Here is a 26,251-nt window from a genome sequence, read left to right as displayed (position 1 = left end):
TGAGAAGGCCAATTTAGAGATCCCAGAAGAGTTATTTCAAGAACCATCCTTTGCTCTAGGTGTGTGATCTTCATAAATATTCTTACTCCTTTTCTGAGCTGTATTTCTGCATGTGTTAGAGATGTGCAAGAAGACAGAAGTGGCATGAAGGGAATGGCAGAGCCCTATCTTTGTGAACCTCCATCTGTATCACAGAATGGTTGAGGTTGGAAGGGACCGCTGGAGATCATCTAGTCCAACCTCTCTGCTCAAGCAGGGTCACCTAGAGCACGTTGCACAAGATTGTGTCCAGGCGGGTTTTGAATATCTCCAGAGAAGGAGACTCTACAACCTCTCTGGGCAACCTGGTCCAGTGCTCAGTCACCCTCACAATAAAGAATTTTTTCCTCATATTCAGATGGAACTTCTTGTATTTCAGTTTGTGCCCATTGCCTCTTGTCCTGTCGCTGGGCACTACTGAAAAGAGTCTGGCCCCAGTAGTCTGTAGCTTGAGGGTAGCTTGTTCCCCTCAAGACCGTGGACGTTACCTATGGGATGCTACTTTCTTTAATTTTTTGACTGTGGGTCAGCAAAAGTCAGGGTCCTCCTGACTTGTATGAACAAGCTGCCTTGGCTAGGCATGAACAAGGACGAAGTGCACAATTGAAAGCAGGAATAAGGGCATATCACAGGAGCAGGGCAAGGTGTTGCTTTAGTATGTCTCGTAAGACATACCTCCTGGAGAAGGAAGAAGGCACTTGTGATTGTTACCAAGCTAGAAGCTACATCCTGCTCTTTGCTTTGGAGGGTCCCTCTTAGTTCTCGGGTCCCTCTTAGTTGTCAGCTCCCTGAACTGAGTGGCCAATGACCCTTTGCTGATTATCTTGGACCATTATGACTGCCAAATTTGCCAGGGATCGGGTTTAAGTTTGGGACAATTTCTTAGTTCCAAATACTAATATAAGGACGCCTCATAGCTGTTTTATTTATTTATTTATTCCTGACCTCTTTGGAGGTTGGCATTGACAAAAGATATTTTTGCCTGATGAAAGATGGGCTTCAGCAGTTTAATCATCAGAGTGCTTTTTCTCTTTCTGTAATTGTTTGAGAGCAAATGATGTAAAAACTAATGGAATTTCTTCCCCCTGGGGAATGGAAGGTCATTGCGGAAGGATGAAGGACAAGTTGGGATGTTTGTGATACAATTCTTCTTCCTTCAAAAGTCAGTACATTAACTGTTGTAAAAGGACAACAGCTTGACTGCCCATCTACCAAATGAAGCCTCAGCTCAGGAGGTAGGTAGGCTGCACTGGTTGCCTCCCCTAGCCTTGGACAAGGGGAAAGACAGCCTTTTTGGGGAACAGAGCTGGAAAAGCTGCTAGAGCTTCCCAAGTTGCCACCCCTCAGCCATCCTGAAGGGTCATCCCACAGCAGAAATGACAACCTTGATGGCCAAGTTATCTGGGGCCATCTTTAGGAGACCTAAGTCTTTTTATAAAAATGGGACTCCAGTGACCTTCAGTCCAGCCATCAATACATCTGTCAGCAGTTTTGGTAAGGGTTTGCAGCACAGCCCTGACTGTTGTCCTAATCCCATTGAAAGATGCTCTTCGTGCTTGTGACATGACAGGCCTGCTCCATCACTTCTCCTCCTTGGATGTCTCCACACTTTCTACTCGTTCCTCCTCCATGTGGGTGCCAGCCATGGGTGGGTCCCTTCTCCCTGGGACAAACTGTTGCACCCAGTATGCACTCTGAACTGGGTGGCCCTTGTTATAAAGCCAGCACTACTGCACTCAAAACATCTTTGCTTCAAGCAGTGTCCCATCTTCCTCCTCCTCCTGCATCTCCTTTTTTTTTTACTAAAACTGTAATTTCTCTCCGAATTACTTTTTTGAACCGGTGCCTGCTAATACATTGTGGTTAGCCCTAGATTGTGCTTTCTGAGTGACTTGCGTAAGGGGAAGGATTAGGCAGGAGGGAGTGAATGTTAAATGCCCCATAGGATTTCTACTCTGTGGTTAAGGCTTAGCAGTATCTGATGATGCTCTGCTAAGAGATGTTAAGACTTGAGCTCCTATCTTCTTTAAACAGTCCACACTTAAATGCTGAGCAACTGCAGAATTTCTTTTAACAGTATTTATTAAAAACCCTTCTGATTGCAGCAGCTTGGTGTGCTTGCTGCTGAGTATGGTGTTGCTGTGTCAGCATTGCTTTGAGGAGGGGGGGAAGTTAGTTGGCCTAATGTATGCTAGAAATAGAAAATAAGATGCGAGTGACCTTTGTGATAAAGGCCTTCTACAAGCAATGGCAAAGCTGGGACAGTGTTTGCTTCATCATCCAAAATTGGTCATTCTGGTCTCCGTCTAGCTCTGGGGTGAATGCTCTGGGTTGTCTCCTAATTGGATTCCTATGAGTTTTGGTTTTAACTGTATCTCCTTTTCAGACCTTATTTGAGTCTCCTAGTGTGAAGATGGGCTCCTTACAGGGGTTGAGCTCCCCAGTCCCTCCATGTGAACCTGGCAGGGAGAGGTGGACATGAAGCACTCTTTTTTTTCTAACCAGCTGGCTCAGGTCCTGTCTCCTTGCTTTGGAAAATGTCATAATCTCCTGCTCTTGGCCAAGCTGGCTGTGCTGGGTTTGTTTTGATTTTCTGAGTGTGGACAGCTCCATGTCCTCCAGCCCTTGATAGAAATCCTCCTCCTCCTCCTCTGTAGTGTTGTGACTGATGCAGCTACAGAAAATGGGTCTGGAAGAAAGTTTGAAAAGCTTTTTAGGTTTCCCGAAACCACTGTTTTGTAATATCCAGGTGGCTTAAGAACCTCAGGGCATGCACTTGGTTATTTAGTTTCAGCTGAGAGGTGAGTATTCCTTAAGATGCATGAACTTAGCTACTTGTGTGAGCATGACTATCTCCTAAAAACAAATTTCAATTGGGAAAGGCAATTCCAAAGCAATTTTGAAAGCTTGGAGTCCCTGCACCTTGTTGAAAGCACATGAACATTAGGGTCCAATATAGTCTGAAAGCCTTTAAAAATCTTACTCATTATCTGCTATTTACAGTGAGAATAATTTGTGTGTGTGTGTGTGTGTATGCATATGGGGTATGGAAAACCTCTGATGTTACTGGGAACTGTGAACATTGCAGAAAGCTTTGGTTATCACAGGTGTTCTCATTTATTTCACTTATGTCAGCATTTGAATGAAGGCAAACATCTAGGAGGCATCTAAGAGACTTTTTCCTTTGGGTGCATTGCATTCTTGAGACCAGCTGAAATGAGATGCACTCAAAGGAAAAAAAACTCTCAGATTTCAACTGAACGTGCTGAGTTGGTTGAGATCTTGACAATGATTTTGATGCGGTCACACAAAGCTGTGGGAGAAGATGGAGTGGGTGTTTCCCTAGTGTGTATGTTTGCTCGTCTCCACCAGGTAACGAGGACTCTGACTCTCTTTGCAGCTACGATGGAGTGCCATTTCTGATGCATGACAAGACGCTCAGGAGAACAACGAATGTGGAGGAAGTGTTTCCAGAGCTGGCCTACGAGCACTCCTCCATGTTCAACTGGACTGACCTGGAAAAGCTCAATGCTGGAGAATGGTTTCTACAGGTGCGTGTGGCCATGGAGATGGTGTCCTGGTGCCAAGGCCACAGGCTGAAAGTTCAAACCTGAACCCAAGCTGGGGTGGATGAGTGTAGATCTGTGTCCTCAATGAAGGCACACTGAAGCATGACTAGACCAGGCCTCCATAAACCATGTTTTTTGTCCTCTACTCAGTTTAATTTGCCCTGTTATTTACTGTTTGGAACATCTTGGTAGCTAATCCCAGCTTTTCAAATGGAAGAATCTTTCCACTGAGTGGATAAAAATAGTCAGGGGCCTCTCTGTTTGTGCAGTCAATTTTAGGACATTGGTCTGCTTGTCCATGTTGCAAGTCTCAGAGCCTGACATCCCACTGTTCACATTCACGGCCTCTTCTGGGCACTGCTGCCCAGGGGTGTGGAGCAATGGCCCAGCAGACAGACTGCATTGGGACATTCCCCCAGCTTGTAAGCTGCATGTTCCTCCTTTTCCTCACCCTGTGCTGTGGGGAAATATGAATACTAAATATTTACTGTCGTGCAGGCAGTTTTCCTAGGTGGCTGCCACATGTTAATGCGGGTCATTGAGATGCTGCTTGTAGCCTCCAAGAGCCTTGGTTGGGATGCAGGGTGCTTGGTCCTCTCTGCCCTGCAACTTGGGGTTGAGGAGAAATTGCATTGTCTTTCTGTGCCTCCTCCACCTCCTGGAAGAGGGGATCTTGATGCCTGATTGATACTATGTGGAATTTCAAGATCCTGAGATGGGGAACCTCATTATAAAGAGAACAGAAAAGGGTGTTATATATGACCAGCCCTCTTCCAGATGATGTAGTGTCTGCCTTCCTTCTGCAGTTCACCCAGCAGCCAGATTCTTAGTTTTCCTGTGTAAACACAACTACTTGTGACTGCATCTTCCTGCCTTGCTGTGTTTTGATGGGAGACTGCAACAATGCTAAGAGCAAGCCGTGACCTGCTATTTAATAGCAGGTTTCAAATACTTTTTGCAATCTGTCACTCCAGTGTGCAGCTTGGCTTTCCCCTCTTGCCACCCTTACCCTGTCTTTCCGTGGCAAGTGTGTGCTCATTTACCTGTCGGATGCCCTTTTAGCTCGTCGGGCTGGGTGGTGAGAGCAGGTTCCAGCTCTCCTGGCTGCAGAGAGCAAACTGGGGCTGGCAGCCTGGCTGTGTCCAGACTGACTTGTGCATAACATCTCGCACTTCCTCTGCTAGAGCATCCTCTTAGGATTATATGCTAAGCCAAAGAAGGAAGTAGGCCATTTTTGTCTTTGCACTGAATGCGCTTAGTCCCCATATAGGAGCTCAGCCAGCCCCCAGGGGAGACTATTACTTCTCACCCACCTCCTCTGTGAACATTGCTAATTCCTGTCCCTTGTTCCCACTTCCTCATTTTAGGCTTTCCTCCCATCTCTGGTCACTGCCTGCTTTTGACCTGTACCCTTTAGTTCAGTTGTCCCCTTGGAAGTGGGGGAACCAGCACAGCACACCTTACTTTCAGTAAGGATCTACCACCTGCCCTTGGGTGGAGAAACTGAGGCACAGAGTTGGCTTCGTGAAACACTTCAGCAAGCTGCAAGACAGGCATCGAGTGTAGATGTCAGCATTGCCCGCTGTTGCCAAGGTGGGGTGGCAAAGGAGCTCCACCTGTACTGGGGCAGTGTGGCCTCCACGGGAGTAACGCTGGGATGTGCTTTGCTTTCAGAATGATCCTTTCTGGACGGCTGGGTCTCTCTCAAGGTCTGACTACTTGGAAGCTGCCAACCAGTCAGTCTGCAAATTGGCAGATATGCTAGAGGTGGTCAAGGACAATGCATCGGTCATCTTGAACTTCCAGGACCTGCCACCTGCTCATCCTTACTACAGCACTTACATCAACATCACCCTGGAAACCATCCTGGCATCAGGAATTCGGCAGCAGGCTGTGAGTTCTGTGGAAATTGGGCAAATGGCTTGGCAATGTTGTGCCAAAGGGAAGGGCTTTAGGAGCAGGAGGAAGCGGGCTGATTTCTGTCCACTTGCATTAGCTGCATTGGGAATCGAAGACTTTCTTTTGGTATTTGTAGAATATGGGGGTATTTTTCCCTAGGGGTATCTATTTTGGCCCTTCTTCCCCTGCTGTTAAAAGTTGTGGACTCTCTCTCCAGTCACTTCCACACTATCCCCAGTCTCTTCCCAAACAATCCTTCTTGTTTCCAAATGGGCTCCCCATGTCCTTGAGTGCTGCACTTGGTCTGTTTGTCACTTGATAGTTGGAAAAGTCCAGAGCTGTTTGATGCCAGAAAGTCAATGCTGGGGAGGACCGTGCCACAGGCTGGTGATCCAAGAGGCAATGCCATCCTGCAAGGGTGAGCACAGGCCTCTGAATGCCACCGGAGATGACTACTCCTGTGCAGCAATGTGCCCTGGCAGTGAGGATGCTTAACAGCATCCTGGGCTGTATTAACACAGGTGAAGGGAAGTGATTATTCCCCTTACTCAGTGCTCATTAGACCACATCTGGATACTGTTCTGATGGGGTTCCCCAGCACCAAACAGACACTAATAAACTGGGACAAGTCCTGCAGAGGCCACCAAGCTGGTCAGGGGGCTGGACGCATGGTGTGTGAGGAGAGGCTGAGGGAGCTGGGTCTCTTCAGCCAGGAGAAGAGATGGCTTTGGGGAGACCTAAGAGCAGCTGTCCAATACCTACAAGGAGGTTACTGAGAAGACAGATCCAGGCTCTTCACTGAGGTTCATGTCAGGAGGATGAGATGCAGTTCTCGTAAATTGAAATAGAAGAGGTTCTGGCTGGATATAAGGAAACAAGTTTCCCCCATGAGGACAGGCAGGCATCAGGACTGGGGCCCAGAGAGGCTATGAGACCTCCATCCTTGGAGGTTTTCAAGATCTGACTGGACAAAAACCAGAGCAACTTGGTCTGAACTTAGTGGTGGCCCTACTTTGAGGAAAGGTTAGAGTAGAGACCTCTTAAGGCCTTTTCTACTTAAGCACTTTTATAAGAGCCTCCAGACATGGAGGAAGAGGATGAGACCTGGATGCTGGTTGCGGCGTGAAAGCAGAACGCCCTTCCTTTCCTTTCTGCTCCTTAATTTTAAATAGTCCTTTTCCCTGGGCCAAGAAGCTGCTGTGGCCCAGAGCCAGCCTCTGTTTCGAGGAGAAATGCGTGTCCTGGAAAGGAGGGGCTTCCAGCAAAAGGAGACATAAACCTGCAGGGATCTTCTCCAGGCTCTCAGTTCTTCCCCAGAATTGTCCTTGCTGGGTTATGCTAAACATTTGAGCTGTTGCATTGTCCAGCCAGCCGTGTTATCCGTGTCCTCTGACCCCAAAGTGTGTAGTTTGACCCAGCATGATCCCTCTGATGCAGTGAACTCTTCTGGAGAGGGAGTCCCACTTCCCATGTGTTGGAGGGGCACCCATACCTGGGAACTCTGGTTGGACCTTGGAAAGCTGCTCTCCTTGGCCTGTCTTGGGAAGGAAGTCTGGTCCTTTCACTTGTCCTGGTATCTCCCTTGAATTCGGGCTGAATGAAAATAGCTTAGGGAGGCTGGTGAGTGGAGTGACTACATCACTTGCAACTTAGACATTTCATCTATACCAGTTTTTTGCATCTATATGCACAGAAAAGTGGGAATGTTCAGAGCTCTGACTTGTGCAGTGATGGGCCCAGGAGGGAACGGAGCTTTTTTTAACTTCCATCTGTCTTTCTAATGACTGCCACTGCCACCCAATTTCCAATTAACTCTGGGGTCGCAGTGACAGAGTGCGTTTTCCTGCACTTGTTGTGCAAGCCGCTGCCAGCTTTGGGAAGAATGTGCTGTCTTCCCATTGGATACTGCACAGTGAGATGGAGGGCGGGGGATAGTAGTTGAAACATAGATGTAGTAACGCAAAGTGAAATTTCTCACCCAGATTCCCTATTAAAAATGCATGTGGCTGTGTTCAAGTGGCTCTGATGCCTTGGTAAATCACTGCTGATGAGCTATTAAACATGGGCTAAAGCAATGCAATGCCCAGTGGTACTACTGAGATCATCTGGCTGGGCCTGGTCTCTGCATGGCACAAGCTATAAAACTGCCCAGCTTGGCTTCTGCATCCACTTTATATCTGGTAGCCAAGCATGTTAACGATAATTGTTTTGACACATTTTCAAAGCATGGTATGAATTACGGGAAATCCTTGCCCTGGGTTGGAATAGATGTAGCATTGATAGAAGGGGGTTGAATAAAACTAATCTCAACCATGGGACTGTGGGAGGCTTTTCCTGTATGTCCTGTCTGCACTATAAATTTTAGCCCCACATCCTTAGTTCTCTCTGCCCTGAATTGAACAAGGAGGACAGGTTTTAAGGGATACGTTGTGCCTCTTCTCATGAGCCCTTTGCCTGACCTCTTTGTATTTCAACCCTTCTCTTTAGAGGCAAGAGTTGTGGGGTGGGTTTTTTGTGTTTTGTTTTGCTTTTTTTGTTGTTATTCTCTAGAGCCCTCTGTGCTTGCCAGCAATCCTGAGATACGTTTGCAGAGAGATGTGGGAGGTTCTAAGTGTTTCTAAGCCAATTTGTATGACAAATAAGGCAAAGCATCTGACGTGGTTTTGATTCTGACTTGGTCTAAACAGCATGTGTGCAAACATGCCTCGTGTTAGCTGCTTTGCGAACCGTCTTTGCAATAGCCGCCCTCTCAGTCTCCCTCCTTCCGCAGGTGATGTGGCTGCCGGAGGCAGAGCGGCAGCTGGTCAGGCAGATTGCACCAGGTTTCCAGCAGACTTCTGGCCTCAAGCTGGACACGCAGCGCATGAAAGAGAAAGGAATCGTGAAACTTAACCTGCGTTACACCAAGGTCACGAACGAGGATGTCAGGTACTGCCCTTCGTTTGGACACCGTGTGATTGCCCATTTGCTCCGTGGTGGGTGTCCTCAGCCCCTTGCATCCCTTGTGCCCCTGACTCCACAGTTATCTCTTTTCTGATTGTCCCAGGCTGCCTTGTCTGCAGACGGGTATCACTTTGGATGGACTTAATGTGCTTGGACGTGCTTAAAAGCTTGAGCTGTGCAAAGATGTCCCTGGTCATCAACCTAAATCCAGGCTGTTCCCAGGAGTGCGCAGTTGACTCTAATAGCTGTACATGCTAATTCAGGATATGATGAGCCTTTTTGAAATACAAATATGAGTCATCTGATTCTTATTCCACTGTCAACTCTGAAAGAAGTTGGGGCTTCTCACATTGAATACCTCCAACTGCAGTTTCATCCTCATTAGCAGCTGCCCTTGGTGTCTGTTCTTTTGCTCCAGAGCTGCTACTGCAGAATTTTGATTAGTCCAAAGTCTGTGTTTGCTTTTAGAAAACGCTTTTTGCAGAAAATTCACCAGTCTTTATACTGCCCTTGTCACCTATTTAGGCTGGTGTGGTTTCCTCTTTAATGAGGCTGACACAGCATGGGTTTTCCTCTTTCCACCTGAGTGTGTATTTGAAATGTGTGGTGTGTTAACTCGCAGCTTTGCCCTCTTCTCTTGCATTCAGGAAAGGTGGATAATCTCTAGCAGAGCTTTTGCATTTTTAGAGTTTGACTTTATTCCCCAAAGAAATAATTGAAAATTAAGCAGGTTTGCAGAGGAGAAATGTCTTTAAAGAAGCTGTCTTACTATACGTGTGGACATGGGAGTAGTGAAGAGCTGAGCCCACAGCTTTTTGTGTGTGGTCCTATTTGTGTGATCCAGTGGTGTCTTGCTGTGGGTGTCAGCAATCGATCTAGTTGCTTGCCCATAAAACCAGCAAAAAATCACCTGCAGGATAATTCCCGCCTGTTTTCTCCCACCTATGTTCTCCGTCTCATGAAGAGGACCATACACCACTATTCTCATCTATCTGCTCATCCCAGCTGAGCTGCCTCTAAAACCAGACCTGCCACCTGAGTATTTCTTCACCCCCGAAGGCTGTGCGATGCCCAGTCAAACACTGCAGCAGTTCTGCAGTGCAAGCCTTAACACGAAGCTGCTACTAGAGCAGGTTCAACAAGCCCTGCTGTAACGCAGTTCTCTGCCCCCAAAAATCAGTGTCTGGATGTAACATCGCTGCGACCGACTCTGCCCTTGAGAATCCCATATCTCTTAGAGCAGCTTGATCATGTTGCAAGCTTTGAGTTGTCCATGTCTTGTACAGCAGCTTTTTTTCTCAAAGTGCTTTACAGATACTAATTCACAAGTATTAATCTTCATGCTGCCCATGTGAGGCAGATTAGTGATGTTTCTGCTTTGTAGATAAGGAAACTGAGCAAGTTAAGCAAATCGCTGGGCAAGGGGAGTCCAGTGTTAGTTCTTGGCTTGCTACCAGTGGGTCCTGTACACCAGCTTTAAGTTCTAGCTTCTTGGAAAGTGATCTTAGGAGACTAGAGATTGTCCATAAGATTGGAAGCAGCAACCTTGTGACCGTCCTCAGAGCAGGGGAGGGGGGGTTGTAGGAACTGATGTTGGAAATGCAGTCTGTCGGTTTTCAATTCAATAAATTACTTATGAAGTGTTATTGGCATCTGATCCAGATGTTAATTTTACATCAACATGACGAGGCAGTCATTAGAAAAAATGTGGTGTGTCCATCCTTTGTGAAGAAGTGTCAGAAATGGGATGTAGCCTGGGTCAAATAACATCTGAGAGGAGAAACAACACCCTTTTAAGTTCAACCATTTGATTGCAATGTCCTCTGGTCGCTTACGAAGCGACTGTGCCCTATTAAAAACCTATCTCATGCGATTAAAACCCAATAAATCTAGGCAGTGTTATTGCACTGGCTGATGGCAAGAGCTCTCCTTTTTGAGATGAGGGCACCGGGATGGGCTGTGGGGGCTGCAGCACTAACCCCTCCATCCACTTGTCTTGGGGCAGGGACTACACCACAGCGAACCTGAGCGTGAATCTCTACACTGTGAATGAGCCCTGGCTGTTCTCCATCCTGTGGTGCGCTGGTGTCCAGTCGGTCACCTCCGACAGCTCCCACGTCCTTCGCAAGGTGCCTTCTCCTATCTGGCTAATGGTAAGGATGATGCCTGCGAACACACCGTGAGCCCCTGGAAGGAGAGGGGGTGGCAGAGGGGTGGAAAGGTGGTTGTCCACTGCTGGAGCCATGCAGCAAGTGGATTTCTCCAGGAAGGTTTGGTTGGGTTCAACATACTGCTGGAACTGAGGGGTTTTGCCTTCTCTGTGTCTGCGTACTGAGTTGGCAACAGATCTCCTGCATGATCCCTTGCTTCAGGTGGTCTCGGTGTCCCCCCAGGCAGGGCTTTGGCGGCCTTGGAGACTGCTTTGCATGCTCTATTTAGCCCATGTGCTTTTTCTCATTTCCTCTCAAGGAAAAACACCTTTCCAGACCTGCTGAGTAGCTGTTTGAGTTGCAAGAGAAGCAGGCGTGCAGGTGAATGAGCTAACCTGGCTTTCAGGCAGGCTGTGAAATGCCTTTTTGCCTTTCTTTTCTTTTCTTTTTATACCAAACAAGGACAGATTTTTACCTCTGGCTACCCCACTGCCAAACAAGTACAGTCAGAGACCAGAAGTAGCCCCCTTGTCCATCACGTAGCTGCTCAACTCTCTGAAAACTTGGCTAAATTTTGGGTCCCTGAACCGAACAGAAGTATGTGTGTCAGAGAGCAGGGCAGATAGGAAATGATGAAACAGTTGCACCAAAGTATTTCCCCAAATAAAAACTCAGCTGCAGCAGTGTAAGTGCAGCTTTTTTTTTATTATTATTATGTTTTTATTTGCTGGTGTATCCTGTTGGGTGTAGGACAGGAGGTAACTGTTTTACCTTCTGCTCTGATGGATCTGCTTGGGGAAGGAGAGAGCGGATGAGCACAAGGGGGAGAATTTAACAGGCACTAGTAAGCTGTTTGGAAGTCTTCCTCAGAGCCAAGAGCCAGTGTTTGAGTTGTTCTCAGCCCAGAGCTGCACTGTACTGATGCTTGGTTTGAAAGGTTGCAAACCTGAGGATTTCAGGAATAGGGCATAGGTTGTGTAACATTTGTAACAAGCAAAATCCCCCTAAAACAGCCCTGTCTAAAAAAAGGGGAACTGTTGGTGAAATGTAGCAAGACTGGTAGTGGGAATAACAAATTCCTGTGCAGGTCTTGGAGTGCGTGAGGCAATGCAATGGGTTGTCTCTGCACAACGTGTGTGTTTGCTGGCCCATGCTGCTCCTCAGCAGAGCTGGGGAGGCATCTGCTCCCTGGGTGTTCCTAATGACCATGCGTGTTGGGTGCATGTCTTTGGAAAATATCCAGTTTCCCCCTATTGATTGCCTTGCAATTGCAGATCTGCAGCTCATAAAGCCTTGATTTGGTCCCAAAACTGATAGCTTTACGCTTTTTGCAGGACTTAAAAAAAAAAAAAATTCCTATGGTGTTTACTGCCCAAAAAGCTGAGTTCGTGTCTACCTATTGCTTGGTATACATCCTGGGAAATGCAACTTTTGCCCCACAGAAAATCCTGCTATTTTGAGTCTTCCATTGTGTAATACCAACACTTGCACGGAACAAAATATTTGGATGTGTAGATTTTCTTCTAAACTGGAAGACTCTTGAGTTTTCATTCAAAATAGTTATGATTGCATTCTCCTGCAAATAGGAATGCAATCAATTTGTATCTATTGATCTTAATAGATCCAGCAAATGTAAGATTACAGCCAGATCTTCCTGCAATGTCAACACCATGTCGTATGTCACCCTTCTATAATTAAGCTGGAAAATACAAGTATTAAATCTCCATGAGAAGCACTGGCTAATTTAAGCATTGCCCTGCTAATTCTGCAGTATGCTTTCACAGTACAAATTGAGACCCATAAAGAGATACAGAACAAGGAAAACAAGCTGTACTGTGCTAGGAGACGGAGCAAGCACAGTTGATGGCTTCAGAATAGTTCATCTGTGTCACCCTACCCTTGCATGAGTGCATGTTCTTGTATTATGGATTCTACTTTTCTAATGAAATTCTGCTTGTGTGCATTAATGCTGATATTGGTGGCTGTGGTGGATCTGTCTGTGGTGTGACATCAGCAACCTTTTTCTTGTTGGGACTATGTTCTTCAGGCTTGGGTTGGCAAAGCAGAAGTTGATTAGCCATCACTGATGGCTCTCCCCAGTAGGTGCCCTCTGAAAACCATCAGGAGTCAATTATTATTCATTACCCCGTGACTTTGTTGTCTTTCAGCCTTCTCCTTCCAGGGCAACACAAAAGTAAATGTAAAGCAGCATGCTCCTATTCCAAGTTCAGACGGTTAGTTGGTGTGATGATGATAGTCACTTAGACTTGCTAATGGAGCCAGAACTGCTTATCACTGCTGAGTTACCTGTACATTAAAGGACAAAAATTGAAAGTATATGCTTAAAGTGCAGAGGGCTCCCCTCCTCTGCAGGGACCGTGCTCAGCTGCGAACACCGGAATAAGCTTGACCGTGAGCATCAGAATAAGTAGTGCTTATTCCAGCAAAGCACTCAAAATGGAGCCTGAATGTCTCATGTGCAGAGGGTATATATTTTTTTCCGTTGTCCCACAGACTTGGGTTTCCAAATAGCATCTTACCTCAGCTAGAGGTACAGCTGAGACAGGAAGCTTTCAACCCACAAAGCTCTGAAAAAATGTGAGCACATGAAAGGAGGGAGAGTTTAAAATTGTTTCTGTTTGCAGTCTTTCCTGATGAAGTCATTTTGGATGACATGCTAACATTAGAAAAGAACAGAGCTGCAGGGGTCACATGTAAATCACAAGGTTTATGACATTTCTCTCTGCCCTGGTGATAAGTTGACAATACGTGGTCTCTGTGTGATTGTACAAACCAGAAGGTATAAGGTCTGCTTCTGTTTTTGTCTTCCAGCCTCCAGACGAGTACCGTCTAATCTGGATCACATCTGATCTCATTTCATTTATCGTAATTGTAGGAGTTTTTATATTCCAGAAGTAAGTAGCATTGTTACGACTCAACTCTCATGTATTTGGCATGTTCTTTCCACTTCTGAGATAAGATATTGAACTGGATGAAGTCACTACTGCTTCTTGCTGAGAAGAATGAGAGATCTCAAAATAGTAGTGATAGACTCCTTGCTCTTCTCATAAATGTGTGTGGGAGAGAAACTATAAATATTTTGGAGAAAGGGACCTTGAGAAAGATTGAAGTGCTTTAAGGGAAGAAGAGGAAATATTTTGAGATTCCACAGTTATAGTTTTCAGGGATACATTATAGTTTGAGAAAGCTCTGTATCTGGGCACTTTTAAAATCAGTTTGTTTCCATTTGAAAGATGAAATGGAAACATTTTTTAGGTGACTCAAAATTATTACGATTTAGCAGATCAAAGCAGTTACTCTGTGTATCGGCCTTAGTCTGATGCCTGGAGAAAGCCTCCCTACTTTTTCAAAGGGAGCAGAACAAGGATTTAATGAGGGCATGACAGAAACCTTGCTCAGTTGTCCAGAATCCCTGAAAACAAGCATGGAGCAGAAAATGTAGGAGCCGGGCAAGTAAAGACATTGATAAATCGGTAGGAGATAAATCAGCTTCCTAATGGCAGAGCTGGCCAAACTGCCCTCCTCTTGATTATACTGGAGGGAACCACGGTGATGTGACTTTTCTCCCAGGAGGTATTTTAGCTGTCAGTGATGACAACGTAATAACCCTCTCTGGGAAAGCATGAGCTCAGGGAGGGAGGTGTGTTCCCTTGAGAGAGGAGCAGTAGACTTCTCCAAGGAGAATGTGTCATCTGGAAACGCACTCGCTATTCCCCTACCTTTATAGTCTCATCTGCTTTGCACGCACAAACTACAGTCCTAGAGACATCAAGGGACCTGCAATTTCCTTCCTTACTGATATCCAAAGTGCCCTAGCGTTAGGAGTAGCAATGTCATCTGCTTCAGCCTTGTAAGCTAATGATTTTGCTGTCGCATCGTCCTAAATCACCTGCTTGCAGCGGTCTCCTTCCTTCCCCAGGGTGGGTAATTCCTGGGAACAATAGGCTATTTTCCCTGTTATAATAGACTATTGCGCCTGGCCACCCCCTGTGTGGTCTACGTTTCAGGTGAGATTCTGGGTCTGTTGTACCTCATGAGATGCATTTGGCTCTGTTATAATTATGTCCCTCTGAAGTCATGACTTGCGCAGCTCCAGGTTGGTGGAGCTGTGCCCAGCAGGTCACTGACTCCAGCACAGGATAACAGAGCAAGAGGCAGATTCAAAACTCAACTTTCAGATTCGATTTCCCAACATTTGATGAAACCAACACCAAAATGAGATTGGCAACATGATTAGAGTTTTTTCTGGGTGATTTTAGGTCTGAAGGACATGCTTGCCCTCAAAATGCATATTGTAACGTGGGCTACAGAGCATTGAGCTGGAATAAAAAGTCTCATGATTTGAATTGCAGCCACTTAAAGCCTTAACTCCAAAAGGGCATCATAGCTGTGATGTCTGAAAGTTTTCTCTGCCCCTTCAAATTCCTCAGTTGGTCTAAGAGATTTCCCTCCTCTTCAGACCCTTTCTTACTCTGTCAGATACAGAAATGCACTGAGGAGTCTGGAGGAAGAGATGGGTCTCTCTTACTGCTCTTGAGAGCAGAATTTGAAGGCCAAGGTGATGTGACGTTGGCAGAGTCTTTCTTGTCATCCCCTGAAGCACTTTTTGGCAGGCTTTCTGAATCTGACCCAGGAGACCACAGATAAAGAAATTAAACTGATTCAAATGGCTGAATGTGAGCTACAGGTCCCAAAAGAGGGTGAAATGATGCATGCTTAGAGAGAGGGGGAGAAGTTGCAGCTATGTGGCCATTGCAATAGCTGGCTTCTCCCTCTGTGCACGGACTGAATTTCTTCTGATTTGGAAGTGGTTTGATGGGGTAGAGAGTGAGAAAGCAGGGTAAGGGGTGAAAGGATTATTGATTATTGTGGGATTTCTCTTCCACTCTCAGGGTAAGTCTGATGCAGGCAAGGACAGCTGTAAGCTGCCACTGCCTTTCCCCAGGGTTTATCTAGCTGCAGCACTGAGCTCCCTGCCCAGCCTCTGGACCTGTCACATAGAAAAGCATTTGCTCAGAGAGGTCTAGCCACATGGGGTCCATCAGTAGCAGGGCCAGGCTTCATTTTTTGGATCATTCCGTTGGGGTAACTCTGGTCATGAAACCCCCAAGTCAGTAGAAGGAAGAAGAAGAAATACTAGTACCATAAAGAGGACTTTTTGTAGGAAAAGGCTTACTCTTCCAAGAGCTACTGTGTTGTGCATCCCACTCAGGAGAGACCCATTTCCCTGCCATCAGTGGCTTCCCCACTGTGTGGAAATACTGGTAGCTGTGTTGAGGATATACTAAAAACCAGTTGCAGCAGAATTGTCCAGCTACCTGCTGATATGATTCAGATCTGGGAAATGGGGCTTGGCCTTTGGCCTTAAACATGTCATTCTTTTTTCTTTGTTGTTGTGTTGTTTTGTTTTGTTTTTCCAAGTCCTTTCTGGGGCAAAACAAGAGCTGCTTCCTCCACGCAAGGATGAGGGGGTGGGTGGGAACAGAGCCACCGCTTTGATGTGCTCGTTCTCTCTCCTACGCATGGCTTTTCTCTCTTCCGTAGTTGCGGGTAGGAATTGCTCATGCTATTCTGCTTCAGCCCTGATGACAGGATCTGTGCAACCTCTCTGGAGGGGAAATACCAACTGTGATGACTTCTAACCAATCTTTTTTGCCTCTTTGCCTTGTTTATTTTCTTACTGCTCTGACTGTTGTGCATGTTCCTCCTCTTTCTCTCTCTGCTGCATTCTGGCATCTCACAGCTATCACATGATCAGGTAATTCTGGTGCTTTCCTCCTCTTTCTCTTTTTCATTCAACCTTCCTTTCTCTCTCTTTCTCCTCCTCTGCTATGGCTTCACTGCAGATGGACAGGGCAGAACACAGCTTTTAATGATGCTTTCCAACATCTGGCTTCACACGGGACCATGAAAGTCTGGACATTGCATGGCCTATAATCATGAACACCACGAGAGCCTGATGCTGAAGCCTGTGGGTGTTTTGAAGGCAATCTGATGTTCTGTTACCTTCATCTAAGATACTGCCTTTTAAAACTGCCCTGTTCTAATGTCTTGTAGCGTGCTGTAATTGGGAAACTCCCCATGGACATAGTGCTTTCCACACAGAAATGATCCCACTGAAAAAGATCACCCTTCTTACTGTGGTCGCCAGAAATTTTTGAGTCCAGCCTACTCTAAGTTGGCCAATTTGGGGTTACCATTGATATTTGAGACTTTTGGTTTGTGTATCCTCCCTGAAATGTTAAAACCATGGGAGATGGGCAATGAAGAAGCAGAGAGTTTTGTCATGGTGTGCTCACCTACCCCAGGTGCATGTTTTAGGAGCAAATTTTAGAGACTGGGGCTTTTCTATGCCCCTATGCTTCATTCCCTTTCCCTCCTGGTGGAAAAATCCCTATTTAACACCCTGGGTGAGGCTCTGCTCTCTGTTTGTTGGGGAAAAGAGTTATTTTGGATTTTTGTGATGCCTTTGAAGTAGCAGTGTGGCTCTCTGTTGTGACTGGCTTTGTGCTACCACCAGTGAAGCTTCAAGGCTTCTAAAGAAAAATGTAACCTTGTTCAGGTCTGTTGAGCATCATTTTTGCAGCCCTGGCAATGAATCGGTAGGGAATGAAAAGGTTTGGCTCTTCTGCTGCTGCACTTGTTTGAGCTTGGGATCCTTCAGGAGCCTCTTCCCAGTTACACCACTACAAAATTGGAGATATAGTATGAAAATAAATAGCATTGCACCCAGGAAGGAAGTGAGCCTGGGATGCTGGATTTGAAGCTCCCTAAATTTGAAGCCCAGATTTCTCCTTATATTGGCTGTTTTCTCCCCAGTAGCTTTTTATCCCCTTGGGGGGAGGCTCTATCATCTTTCTGCAGTAAAGCCTTCACCACTTCTGTACTCGAACCAAACTCTGTGTGTTACCTTTTCCATTCCTTTCGCTTTGAGCGATGGGGTTGTATTTCTGAGGACCAGCTACTCTGTGTGTGCACTTACCTGCCCCTCTCCCTCCGCCCAAGCACCACCTGGGTTTGGGGTTTGCCACCTGCAAGTACTGTCCGCCCCACGAGGTACCCCAGGCTCGTGCACCCAGCGTTGATCCACAGAGGGCCATTCTGCAGCGCGGTGTCCCTGCATTACCTTCAAAACGGGACCTGGCTATGGGGCCAGGCTGAGTCCGCCTTGGGTCCCCTCTTGCCTCCCCCTTGCTCTCGGGCTTGCACGCACGGGTGAGGAGAGGAGAAAGGCACGGAGGAGTTGGGCAGGCTTCAGACGAGAGCAGTAGCGGGATGGGGATGCTCTGCAGTTGTGGCTGGCTTGGCTCTTTGCTCATCTCCATCTCTTCACATAGCACCGATCTATCCCCAGTTTCTCCCCAGCCTGCCCTCTTCCATCTGCTTTCTATGCTGTTTAGCATCTCCCCTCCAAACTAAGGGCCCGAACTGTTGCTCTAACATGGTGTGTGCTGTCTGTGTGTCATTGCCCCAGTGTTTTTCAGTCTGTCCCATCCGTGTCCATCTGGTCCGCTTTGCCGATGTCTCAGAACATGACTGGCCTGCTCTCTTGTCTGGCACAGCAAGCTCTGCCCTGGCCTGGCCTTTTTGTACACTGCTGTCCTACACGTGCCTGGTAACAGTGCTGTCCAAGCTGGTAGGAAAGGTGCTATTTTATAGTACATAAGCTTTCTGGATCTCCAGAGCCTCCTGACTACTGCAGGCAATGTTTTATAAGGCATTGACTGGAGCTGCATCACAGTTAAATGCACTGGTGGCTCTTCTGCTAAGAGGATGTTTCAAAATACCCCTGAAAATAGGAAAGGTTATTGAGAGCCTGATTTCCTTTCTGTAGCTGCCACACAGGAGCTAAAAGAATAACTGCACTATCTCTGCAAATTTGATGTGGTTTTGATGTTGCTCCTTGAGTGTTTCCCCTTTGCAAACACATCCCAGCTGCTAGCCCTGCTCTACTTCTCTTACCTGGAGGTGCAATTCCCTCCTCGATTCCTAGGAAGTCTTGGCTTGACCTGCCACTCCGCTGTGCTGGCAGTGTTACGAGTCCTCTGATTTTTTTTGGGAGTGGGGACTCTGAGGGTACCTGAGGTCAGTTTGTCCCAGCTCAGGCTGGTGCACAGGCTGCAAGAAACCACTACCCAGCAAAGTAGTCTCAGTAGTTGAGTTCCCCCTCACCCCAGCTTGTTCAGTCAGAGCAATGCACTCCTGTAAGAGGGATCATGGGCCCCTCATGCTGTTAACTGGCCGGGGTCCGACCTCAGCCACCATGTGAGGTGGGGAGAAGAGAGCAGTAAGCATCTCCCTTGGTAGGAGGAGAAAAGCCCTCAGTCCCTGCACTCTGAGACTCCTGCCCTCCATGGGGCATCTAGGACCCGTGGCAAGAGATCTTCATGCCCTCCAGCCAAGCAGCCAGCTTGATGCTGAAAATCCTGATACTGTAGGCACAGAAAAGACTCATCTCTATAGCAATATATTTTGTTCTTGATTATAGTTTAGGAGGGTCTGATTCTGCAAGCTCTTAAGTGCTTGCAATCCCACTGATTGTAGTGGGGGCTACAGGCAGGTTAGCTACCTGCACGGGACACTAATGGCAGAAACATTTTCTTCCAAGCCAGAGTGTGGCTCAGCTTAGATAATGATGGAAGCAAAATAGCTTTTATTTTCTTATTTTAAACTTTCTAGGCTTTAATGGCTTCTCTACCTCCTTGTGCTTCCTCTGTGTTGCTTCTGTCCGTGGGGCTGTCAAATGTGCAGCTTTTGCCATCCCATCCCCTCTTCTCTCTGTAGCAGAGCAGCCTTCATCCATACGCTGGTCAGAGCCCGACAGTGCAGTGCTACCTGCAGGGAGCCTGGAAGGGGCTGAAACCCCGTGAGGTCGGCACCAGCTAGATTTTCCTGGCAGAACTTCAGAACCTCTTCTATGGATGTGGCTTTGTCAGGCTGATGCTGTGAGCCCAGTCCAGAGATGCTTGGGGCACCTTAAATCCTTTGCTACCAGGGGTGGGGAGGGGGTTAGAAACTTAGGAGAAGGTGGTTGCCCCCCCCTAAAACTCACCTCCTTCTGTGTGCATGAGCCACTAGATGGTGCCAGAAGATCAGAAACCCCATGAGCCACCCTAAATATCTGCTGTTTCTCCATCAAATGGCACCCTAACATCCCTGGCTCCGGCAGGGAGACCTGGAAAAGCCTCCCGAGGGGCCAAGCCTGAAAGCCTTCCTCTGTGGTCAGGCGGTGGGAAGAGTAGGTGGGATTTGGGCTGGGAAAGCATGGCCTGAAGAGCATCTCTTTGCAAAGTGATCTTGGATACGGCCTCTTTGTCTGAGCCTCCCTCGCCCTGCCACGCCGCAGCAGCCTCTCTTTTGCTCTTCAAGCAGATCCACAGCCAAGCGTCCCTGTGTGACAGGGTGGCTCCCAGGCTGAGAAAGAGCTTTAAAAGCAAAGTCCCCTTTAACTTGCTGCCACCGCTCATTGCTAACAGCAACCATTTTCTTTATTCAGTAACGGGAAAAAAAAGCCTGGCTGATTTTTAACTTGCAGCCAGGTTCCCATCAGCCTCCTCATATTGTTCATGTGGTGGAAACTTCTGGCAAATGCTGAGTTTTAGTGAGGCTTAAAAAGTGTGGTTTTGGGGTAGAAACAGCTATCAGGCTTCTGGATCCAGTCTGACAGCGTGGGCTTCATCCCTCACTGTCTTCCAGCCTCAAGCCCTCTCTGGCTGAAGAAAGGAGTTTTTGAGGATGTTTAAGCAAAGATCCCATGGCATTTGGGAAGGGAACTGCTCCGGGAGAAATTGTGTTGAAGGACACCGTATTTGACAGCTGCTTGTGTTGGGACTGCTTGTACTTTCCTTCAGAGCAGCTCGTGCCAGTGTCTTTGTTGCGTGTCTCAGGTTTGAGACCTTAGTTTGGCTTTGAGCACTGTCCTCCCACAGGCATCATATCACAGTGAAGAAAAGGTCATGGTTTCTTCACTTGGCTCAGTCTTGTGTTCCTCTCCCTCTTCCTGTCCTTAAGAGTTGATATAGGTCACGTGTGGTCATCCCTTAGGGCAGCTGGGTAGCTGATGTGATACAAATTGCTTCTGGCATCTGTGGTCATTGGTCAAATTTGTGGATTGGCACTGCTGGAATCGGGAAGTTCAAGGTGCTGAAAGATTGACCAGGCTTTTATGCCTGCACCTCCCTGAGATAACATGCTCCTTCTCATCTCTGAACATCCACCCACCATGTGGGGTTGCATAGACATAAGGGCGCAAAGGCATGAGGGTCTCCAGGACTTGCTGGTCTCCATGCTGGTGGCCACTTGCCTTGAGGAGGCTCCCGAGGTTGGGGGGACCAGCCCGTGACATCCCCCTCTTCTCTTGCAGGTGGCGCCTAGGAAGCATCAGGACGTACAACCCAGAGCAGATCATGCTCAGTGCTGCCGTGCGCCGGTCCAGCAGGGACGTCAAGATCATGAAGGAGAAGCTGATCTTCTCAGGTACACGCAGGGCAAGGCAGGGGCTGGTGGGATGGAGCCCTCTACTCTGTCCCTCTGCTGTCACCCTGCTCTTTGCTGGTGGAGGAGATAGTCTCGATCTGCACGGCATCTCCCACTGCGCACAGGATGGGGTGGCTGTGCTGACCCAGCTGCACTGAACCACGTGAGGGATTTGGTGCCAGCTCATCCATCCCAAACTGGTTCTGAGCACTGATTTGCTCAGGTATCCTCCATTTAACCTCCCAAATTGTGCCACACAGTCCTCTCAAACGTCCTACAGCTTCACATGTGGTTGATGATTCAGAGGGGAGAACAGCTATAAAACTAAGTAAAATAGCAGCATCTTAAAACACTAAGTCACCACGAATAGTGGTGATGGGTTTGGGGTGGACTTGGCAGTCAGAGGCACTAGAGATCGAGGGGTTCCCAATGTCCTCATGCTCCTCCTGGCTTTTATTTGCGTTGGTGCATGTTTGCTCCCTCCACGGGGGGACCCTTCCCGCGTGCCCATCTCAACACACGTCTAAAAAAACTCTTAGAAACATGTACAATGAGAGAAATGTGTTCAACTTTGAAAGATTAAAGTTAGTGCGTTAAGCTGGAAAACTTGCATTTTAAGGAATGTGAATATAATCCCCCCCCTTGGTTTTTTTTATTGGTTTTCTTTCCTTGTATAAGGGGCTAGAGACCTCCAGCAGGGATCAGGGTTTATTGTACTGCGCACACACAGAACAAAAAGACAAGTCTCGCTTCAAAGAGCTTATTGTGTGAAATTCAGGCCTGATTCTGCCCTCCAGAGGCAAGGAAAATTCGGAGCAAATCCAGTCAACCCAGAATGAGAAAAGCCTTGTTAGTCCTATCAGAATTAACCCTCCCCCAAATGTTCTCGACATAAAATGCCCTTAGAGGTAGGGGATGCATATTTAAGTTTTGTGCCTCTGAAATGAGTGTTTTTGCTAGGTGTTTACAATTAAAATATTAGCGGAGGTGCAGTTTTCCCAGTAAAACCAGTGACTAAAGGAGTTTTCCCCATTTCCAGAATGACGGTCTGGGCTGAGGAGATTTAAGATCATCCCTTGCGCCCTCTGGCAAAGGCGGGCAATTCAGCCCGTGGCACAGTGCGTCCTATATCTGGTAGTCCCATTTTACCTCTCATGGTGACGGGATCATCAGGGCGTGAGATGTAGAGGTGAGATCCTGCTGGGAACCAGATCCTGTTCAGATTTGGCATAAGTGGGTGTAAACCGAGGGTAGTGTTTCTAAACCCTGGGGGAAAATCCCTGTAGGATCCTAGAAGTCCTGTTCTGCTGTGCTGGAATTTCACAGCTGCTTGGTGCCTCGGTTTCTCCATCAGTGCCCAGCGGGGAAGACTGCGAGCTGCTCCATGGCTCTTTGATGCTCTTATTGTTTGTTGGCGATTTCACAGTATCTCCCCTTCTCTGCTCTCACCAGAGATCAACAACGGCGTGGAGAACACGGACGAGCTGTCGCTCTGCTCCGAGAACGGCTACTCCAATGAGATGGTGACCCCCACGGATCATCGGGACACCAAGCTGCGGATGAACTGAGGCGCTCGGACCCAACGCCGCAGCGCGGCCAGCTCCCCGCGTTCCCTTCGGCAGCGAGAGCCGTGCTCTCCTGCCTGCTCTGGGATGGGAACCTTTGAGGAACTGCTGGTTGGGCAGACACCCCTTCCCGTTCTCCCATCGGTGGCCACTCCACCTCTCTGGTTGTGAGGCCATGGGGCTTTTTTTGTAAATATGTAGAAAGTCCAAATTTTTGTCTTTTTTTGAGTGTACCTGTTTTTCCAGGGCATGAATGGAAATACGTTGTTCATTAAATCATCCACTTTATGGCTGAAGTTATTTGAATCTTGACGTGACAGCCTTGGGGAGGCCGGGGAAGGCAGGTGGGACGTGGCTCCCCTTTCTCTCCCCGCTCGACTCCACTCCTTTCCTTGGTGCAGCGACTGTGTAGCTGAACTCTGTTTGAAACGTATGTTGTGAAGTTCTCGTGAAGTGTCGTTTTTGTTCATTTTTTCTTTTTTTTGTTTTTTTTCCCCTTCCTGGGCAATGAAGTTTTAGCTCTGCTTTAACAGGAGTCTGTTTGGAGGAGTGAGAAGCTTTCCTAGGAGAGAAGATAGCGCTGCTCTTCCCTGCTGAACTTCAGAGCCAGGGGAGGAATTGCACTGGCTCGTTCATTCGGGCACTTTCTCCCTGTCCTGTCCCCCTTTCCCAAAATGATGCTTTCAGGAGAATGGCCTTTTTGAAGCAAAATGACCTGTTGCAGTCTAAGGCAAATGGCTGTTATTTTGCCTGCGCTGGCAGCAATGATTTCATTTCAGTTTTTTTCTCTCCCCCCTGAGTGGGGCTCTATCGAGAGCCCTGATGGCTTGCAAAAAGCAATGCCATGGGTGCCACCACTGCTCAGAGACCTGGCTAAAGTGCCTGCCACTTCAGGTGGCATTTGCAGTTGCTCCTGGCTTGCCTGTCCCTTGCACCTGCCAAAGAAGAGGTGGCATTGCAGTGCGAGCTTCTGCCTTTCGGAGCCAAGCAGAAGCCGATGGGCAAAGGATTTGTAAATAGTTCGGCAGGGGAAACGGCCCAAGAAAATAATTTATTCCTGCAAGGAGACCTTATCTCCTTGCTTTCAAAGCAGAACATTCTTGAGGCTGCATGTTAGTGTCCTCCAAAGGAGCAACAGTCTTGCAGCAGATGCTGAGGGGTTCACGGAGGCGAGAGCTCTCCTCAGCATTTTTCCAATGCAAGAGGCTATAAACCAAAATCCTAGACCAGAGATTAAAAAAAAACCTAAAGAAAACTCAGAAACTAAGTAGATTACAATTGCATTTTTTTCCCTCCTTGCAAGAGCTCACAGCCAGCCCAAGGGAAGTCTCTGCTCCTGCTCTTCAAGGTCTCGCTGAGAGGTGCTTGGTTTCGGGTCACTTTGCTGTTCACACGGAGCCGGTTCCCAAGGCAGCTGAAGCCAGCCAAAAGGCTGCTGTTGATGTGAATGGGTTTTGGCTCATTCCCCATGTCCTTCTGCTGTTGGGTAGCTTCCCCCTGTGCTGCATCGCGGTTGACACGACGTGCAATATGAGAAATCCCATTGATCACGGGCTTCCTTTGAAGTTCGGCGTGCGCAGCCTTGAAAATGCGGGGAGTACGAAAGTAGTTTCCTGCAGAAGGAGTGGAAGCCAAGGCTGAGGCTTCAAGTGCTGGCTGAGCCAGGGTTTCTCTGCGGAGCCTGTGCAGCTGGAAGAAGTGACCTTGCAGGAGGGAGGGGTATTTTGGGGCTGCTGGCATGCATCATGTTAGACACCAAACACAGGCTTGGTATAGCCAGAAAGAAGATAAGAGACAAGTTCTTAACGTGGCAGCACTAAACTGCTAATTTTTTTGATTGTAATCCAGTAGTGTTTTGAAACTCCAGTCTTGTGCTTAGCACAGAAGAATTGGGGGCAAAACCAGCCAACTGAGTTGTATAAAAGGAAAGAAATGGAATGTCAAAGTGACAGAAGAAAAATGTTCCTACTAATAATGCAAGCAAGTAATTAAACCTTAATTGTGATGCTCTAATGTGCACTCCCGAAGCAGTGCAAATCAAGACTTTAAATCATTTGCATCTGCCCTGGGCTTTTATGAATGTAGGTGGAGTAAGACCCTGGTCCGTGCTCCCTGTTATCTTCCCCAGTACACTGTCCTTTCATATGGTACTTTCTCAAGCCTGTGAAAAAAGGTTGTTTTTTTTTTTCCTGCAGAACTGCAAGATTTTGGTGGAATTGAAGGCCTTTGAGAACAAGTTGTTTCTCCCTTAAATGTGGTGCTGTATTGAAACATTCCTGGCAGATTGTCATTGCCAAGTGAGAGACACTGTTAAATCTCGGCATCTGTTGATAATCACCTGCATGTTCTGTTCTTATTCTTGAAGATGATTTTATTGAAAGGTCAAGTGCTTAAAAGCTTGGAAGTGTAAAAAGCAATCCAATGAAGAGTTGCTGTTGTGTGTGGGTTTTTTTTTTGTTTTGGGTTTTTTTTTTGTTTTTTTACAATGAGAAACCTTATGCGTAATGCACTGACTGTTACCGTTATCGTCCTGAAGATTTGCTACCTTTTTTTTTTTTAAGAAGGATGAGACTTTTTTGATGAAAATAGAGCTAGACCAAAATAAACTCTGCAATGCTCTGTGAAATAAACTGTCAGTATTCCCCTGCTGCTCTGTGACGTTGTCGTGTGTTCGGGGCTTGCTTGCAACGTGGTGGTGCCTTGCTCACTGCATTGTTGGCGTTGATCTTCTCCCCGCGCTTCTCCTTGCCCGTGCTTTATGGGGGGCTCACGGTACTTTTGGGAGAGAGTCTCCCCAGAGGAGCATTTGGAGACCTGTCCTTCTTGAGGTCAGTGCAGTTGTCTCCTATCCCCTCTTTTATCCAGATTTTATATGATAGTAACTGAAAAGCAGTTGAGTGGGGTGGAGATGACTCTGCAGAGCTGTGTCTTGAGCAGTAATTATAAAATAATTTTTCACTGCTTGTGGCCATAGGGGGCCAATGATGCACCCATATAACTGATCAGGCAGCAGTTTTAAGCCAAACCAGAGTAAGCAATTTATTTTTAACATGCATTATGCAAGTCATTGCCCCAGGGTGCTATGAAGGCCAAAAGCATAAGCAGGTTCAAAGCAGCGTAAATGGCTCATGTGCCCATTAGCAGCTATTAAACACAGCAATCCAGATGCAACTTCCAGCTTGGAAAGTCCCTGACAGCTCTTTGCTGAACATTTATATTGCTTGGTGCTTGCTCTCTTTCTTATACTCTGCTCCAGGATCTGCTCCCAGCTGCAGTGAGAGGACGCTTTGGGTGAACAGGGGATCTTGTTTGAGCCAGCGTGGCTGTCCCTATAGATTCTTCATTGTTAAGTCGCTGTTTTCTGCAGCCCATGAAAGGCTGCATTTAATTGATAGTGTTTACTTTAATCCCTTCCATCTATCTTGCTGATTGGTGATGGGTAGTCAGCACTGTGTTGTGAATTTGACTGGCTTCAGGAACACACAGCTTGTGTGTTAAAAATAAATAGCCCTTGGGGAGGGGGTAAAGCTCCTGATATCTGCCAGTACTGAGTAATCTGTAACTGGGGGCTATTATTGCTGTTCCCTAG

General features: G+C 47.2%; 1 protein-coding gene across 4 annotated transcripts in view; it reads left to right on the top strand.

Moving 5' to 3' along the window:
• GDPD5 (glycerophosphodiester phosphodiesterase domain containing 5) overlaps positions 1-25,310 on the top strand; it is a 176,074-nt gene extending 150,764 nt beyond the window's left edge. For 3 of the 4 annotated variants that reach the window (XM_026097929.2, XM_064505228.1, XM_064505229.1), the window contains exons 10-17: positions 3,440-3,590; positions 5,283-5,501; positions 8,278-8,435; positions 10,456-10,603; positions 13,433-13,515; positions 16,365-16,379; positions 20,985-21,097; positions 22,550-25,310. In XM_026097929.2, the coding sequence (XP_025953714.2) occupies positions 3,440-3,590; positions 5,283-5,501; positions 8,278-8,435; positions 10,456-10,603; positions 13,433-13,515; positions 16,365-16,379; positions 20,985-21,097; positions 22,550-22,665 (1,003 nt within the window). In that variant the 3' untranslated portion in view covers positions 22,666-25,310. The remainder of the gene's footprint in view (positions 1-3,439; positions 3,591-5,282; positions 5,502-8,277; positions 8,436-10,455; positions 10,604-13,432; positions 13,516-16,364; positions 16,380-20,984; positions 21,098-22,549) is intronic. The other variant, XM_026097928.2, reaches the window with a different exon arrangement.
• The last annotated feature ends 941 nt before the right edge of the window (positions 25,311-26,251 follow it).

This window comes from Dromaius novaehollandiae, chromosome 1 (assembly GCF_036370855.1).
Source record: "Dromaius novaehollandiae isolate bDroNov1 chromosome 1, bDroNov1.hap1, whole genome shotgun sequence".
Classification (NCBI taxonomy): domain Eukaryota; kingdom Metazoa; phylum Chordata; class Aves; order Casuariiformes; family Dromaiidae; genus Dromaius; species Dromaius novaehollandiae.
This window is presented reverse-complemented; position numbering and strand designations above follow the sequence as displayed.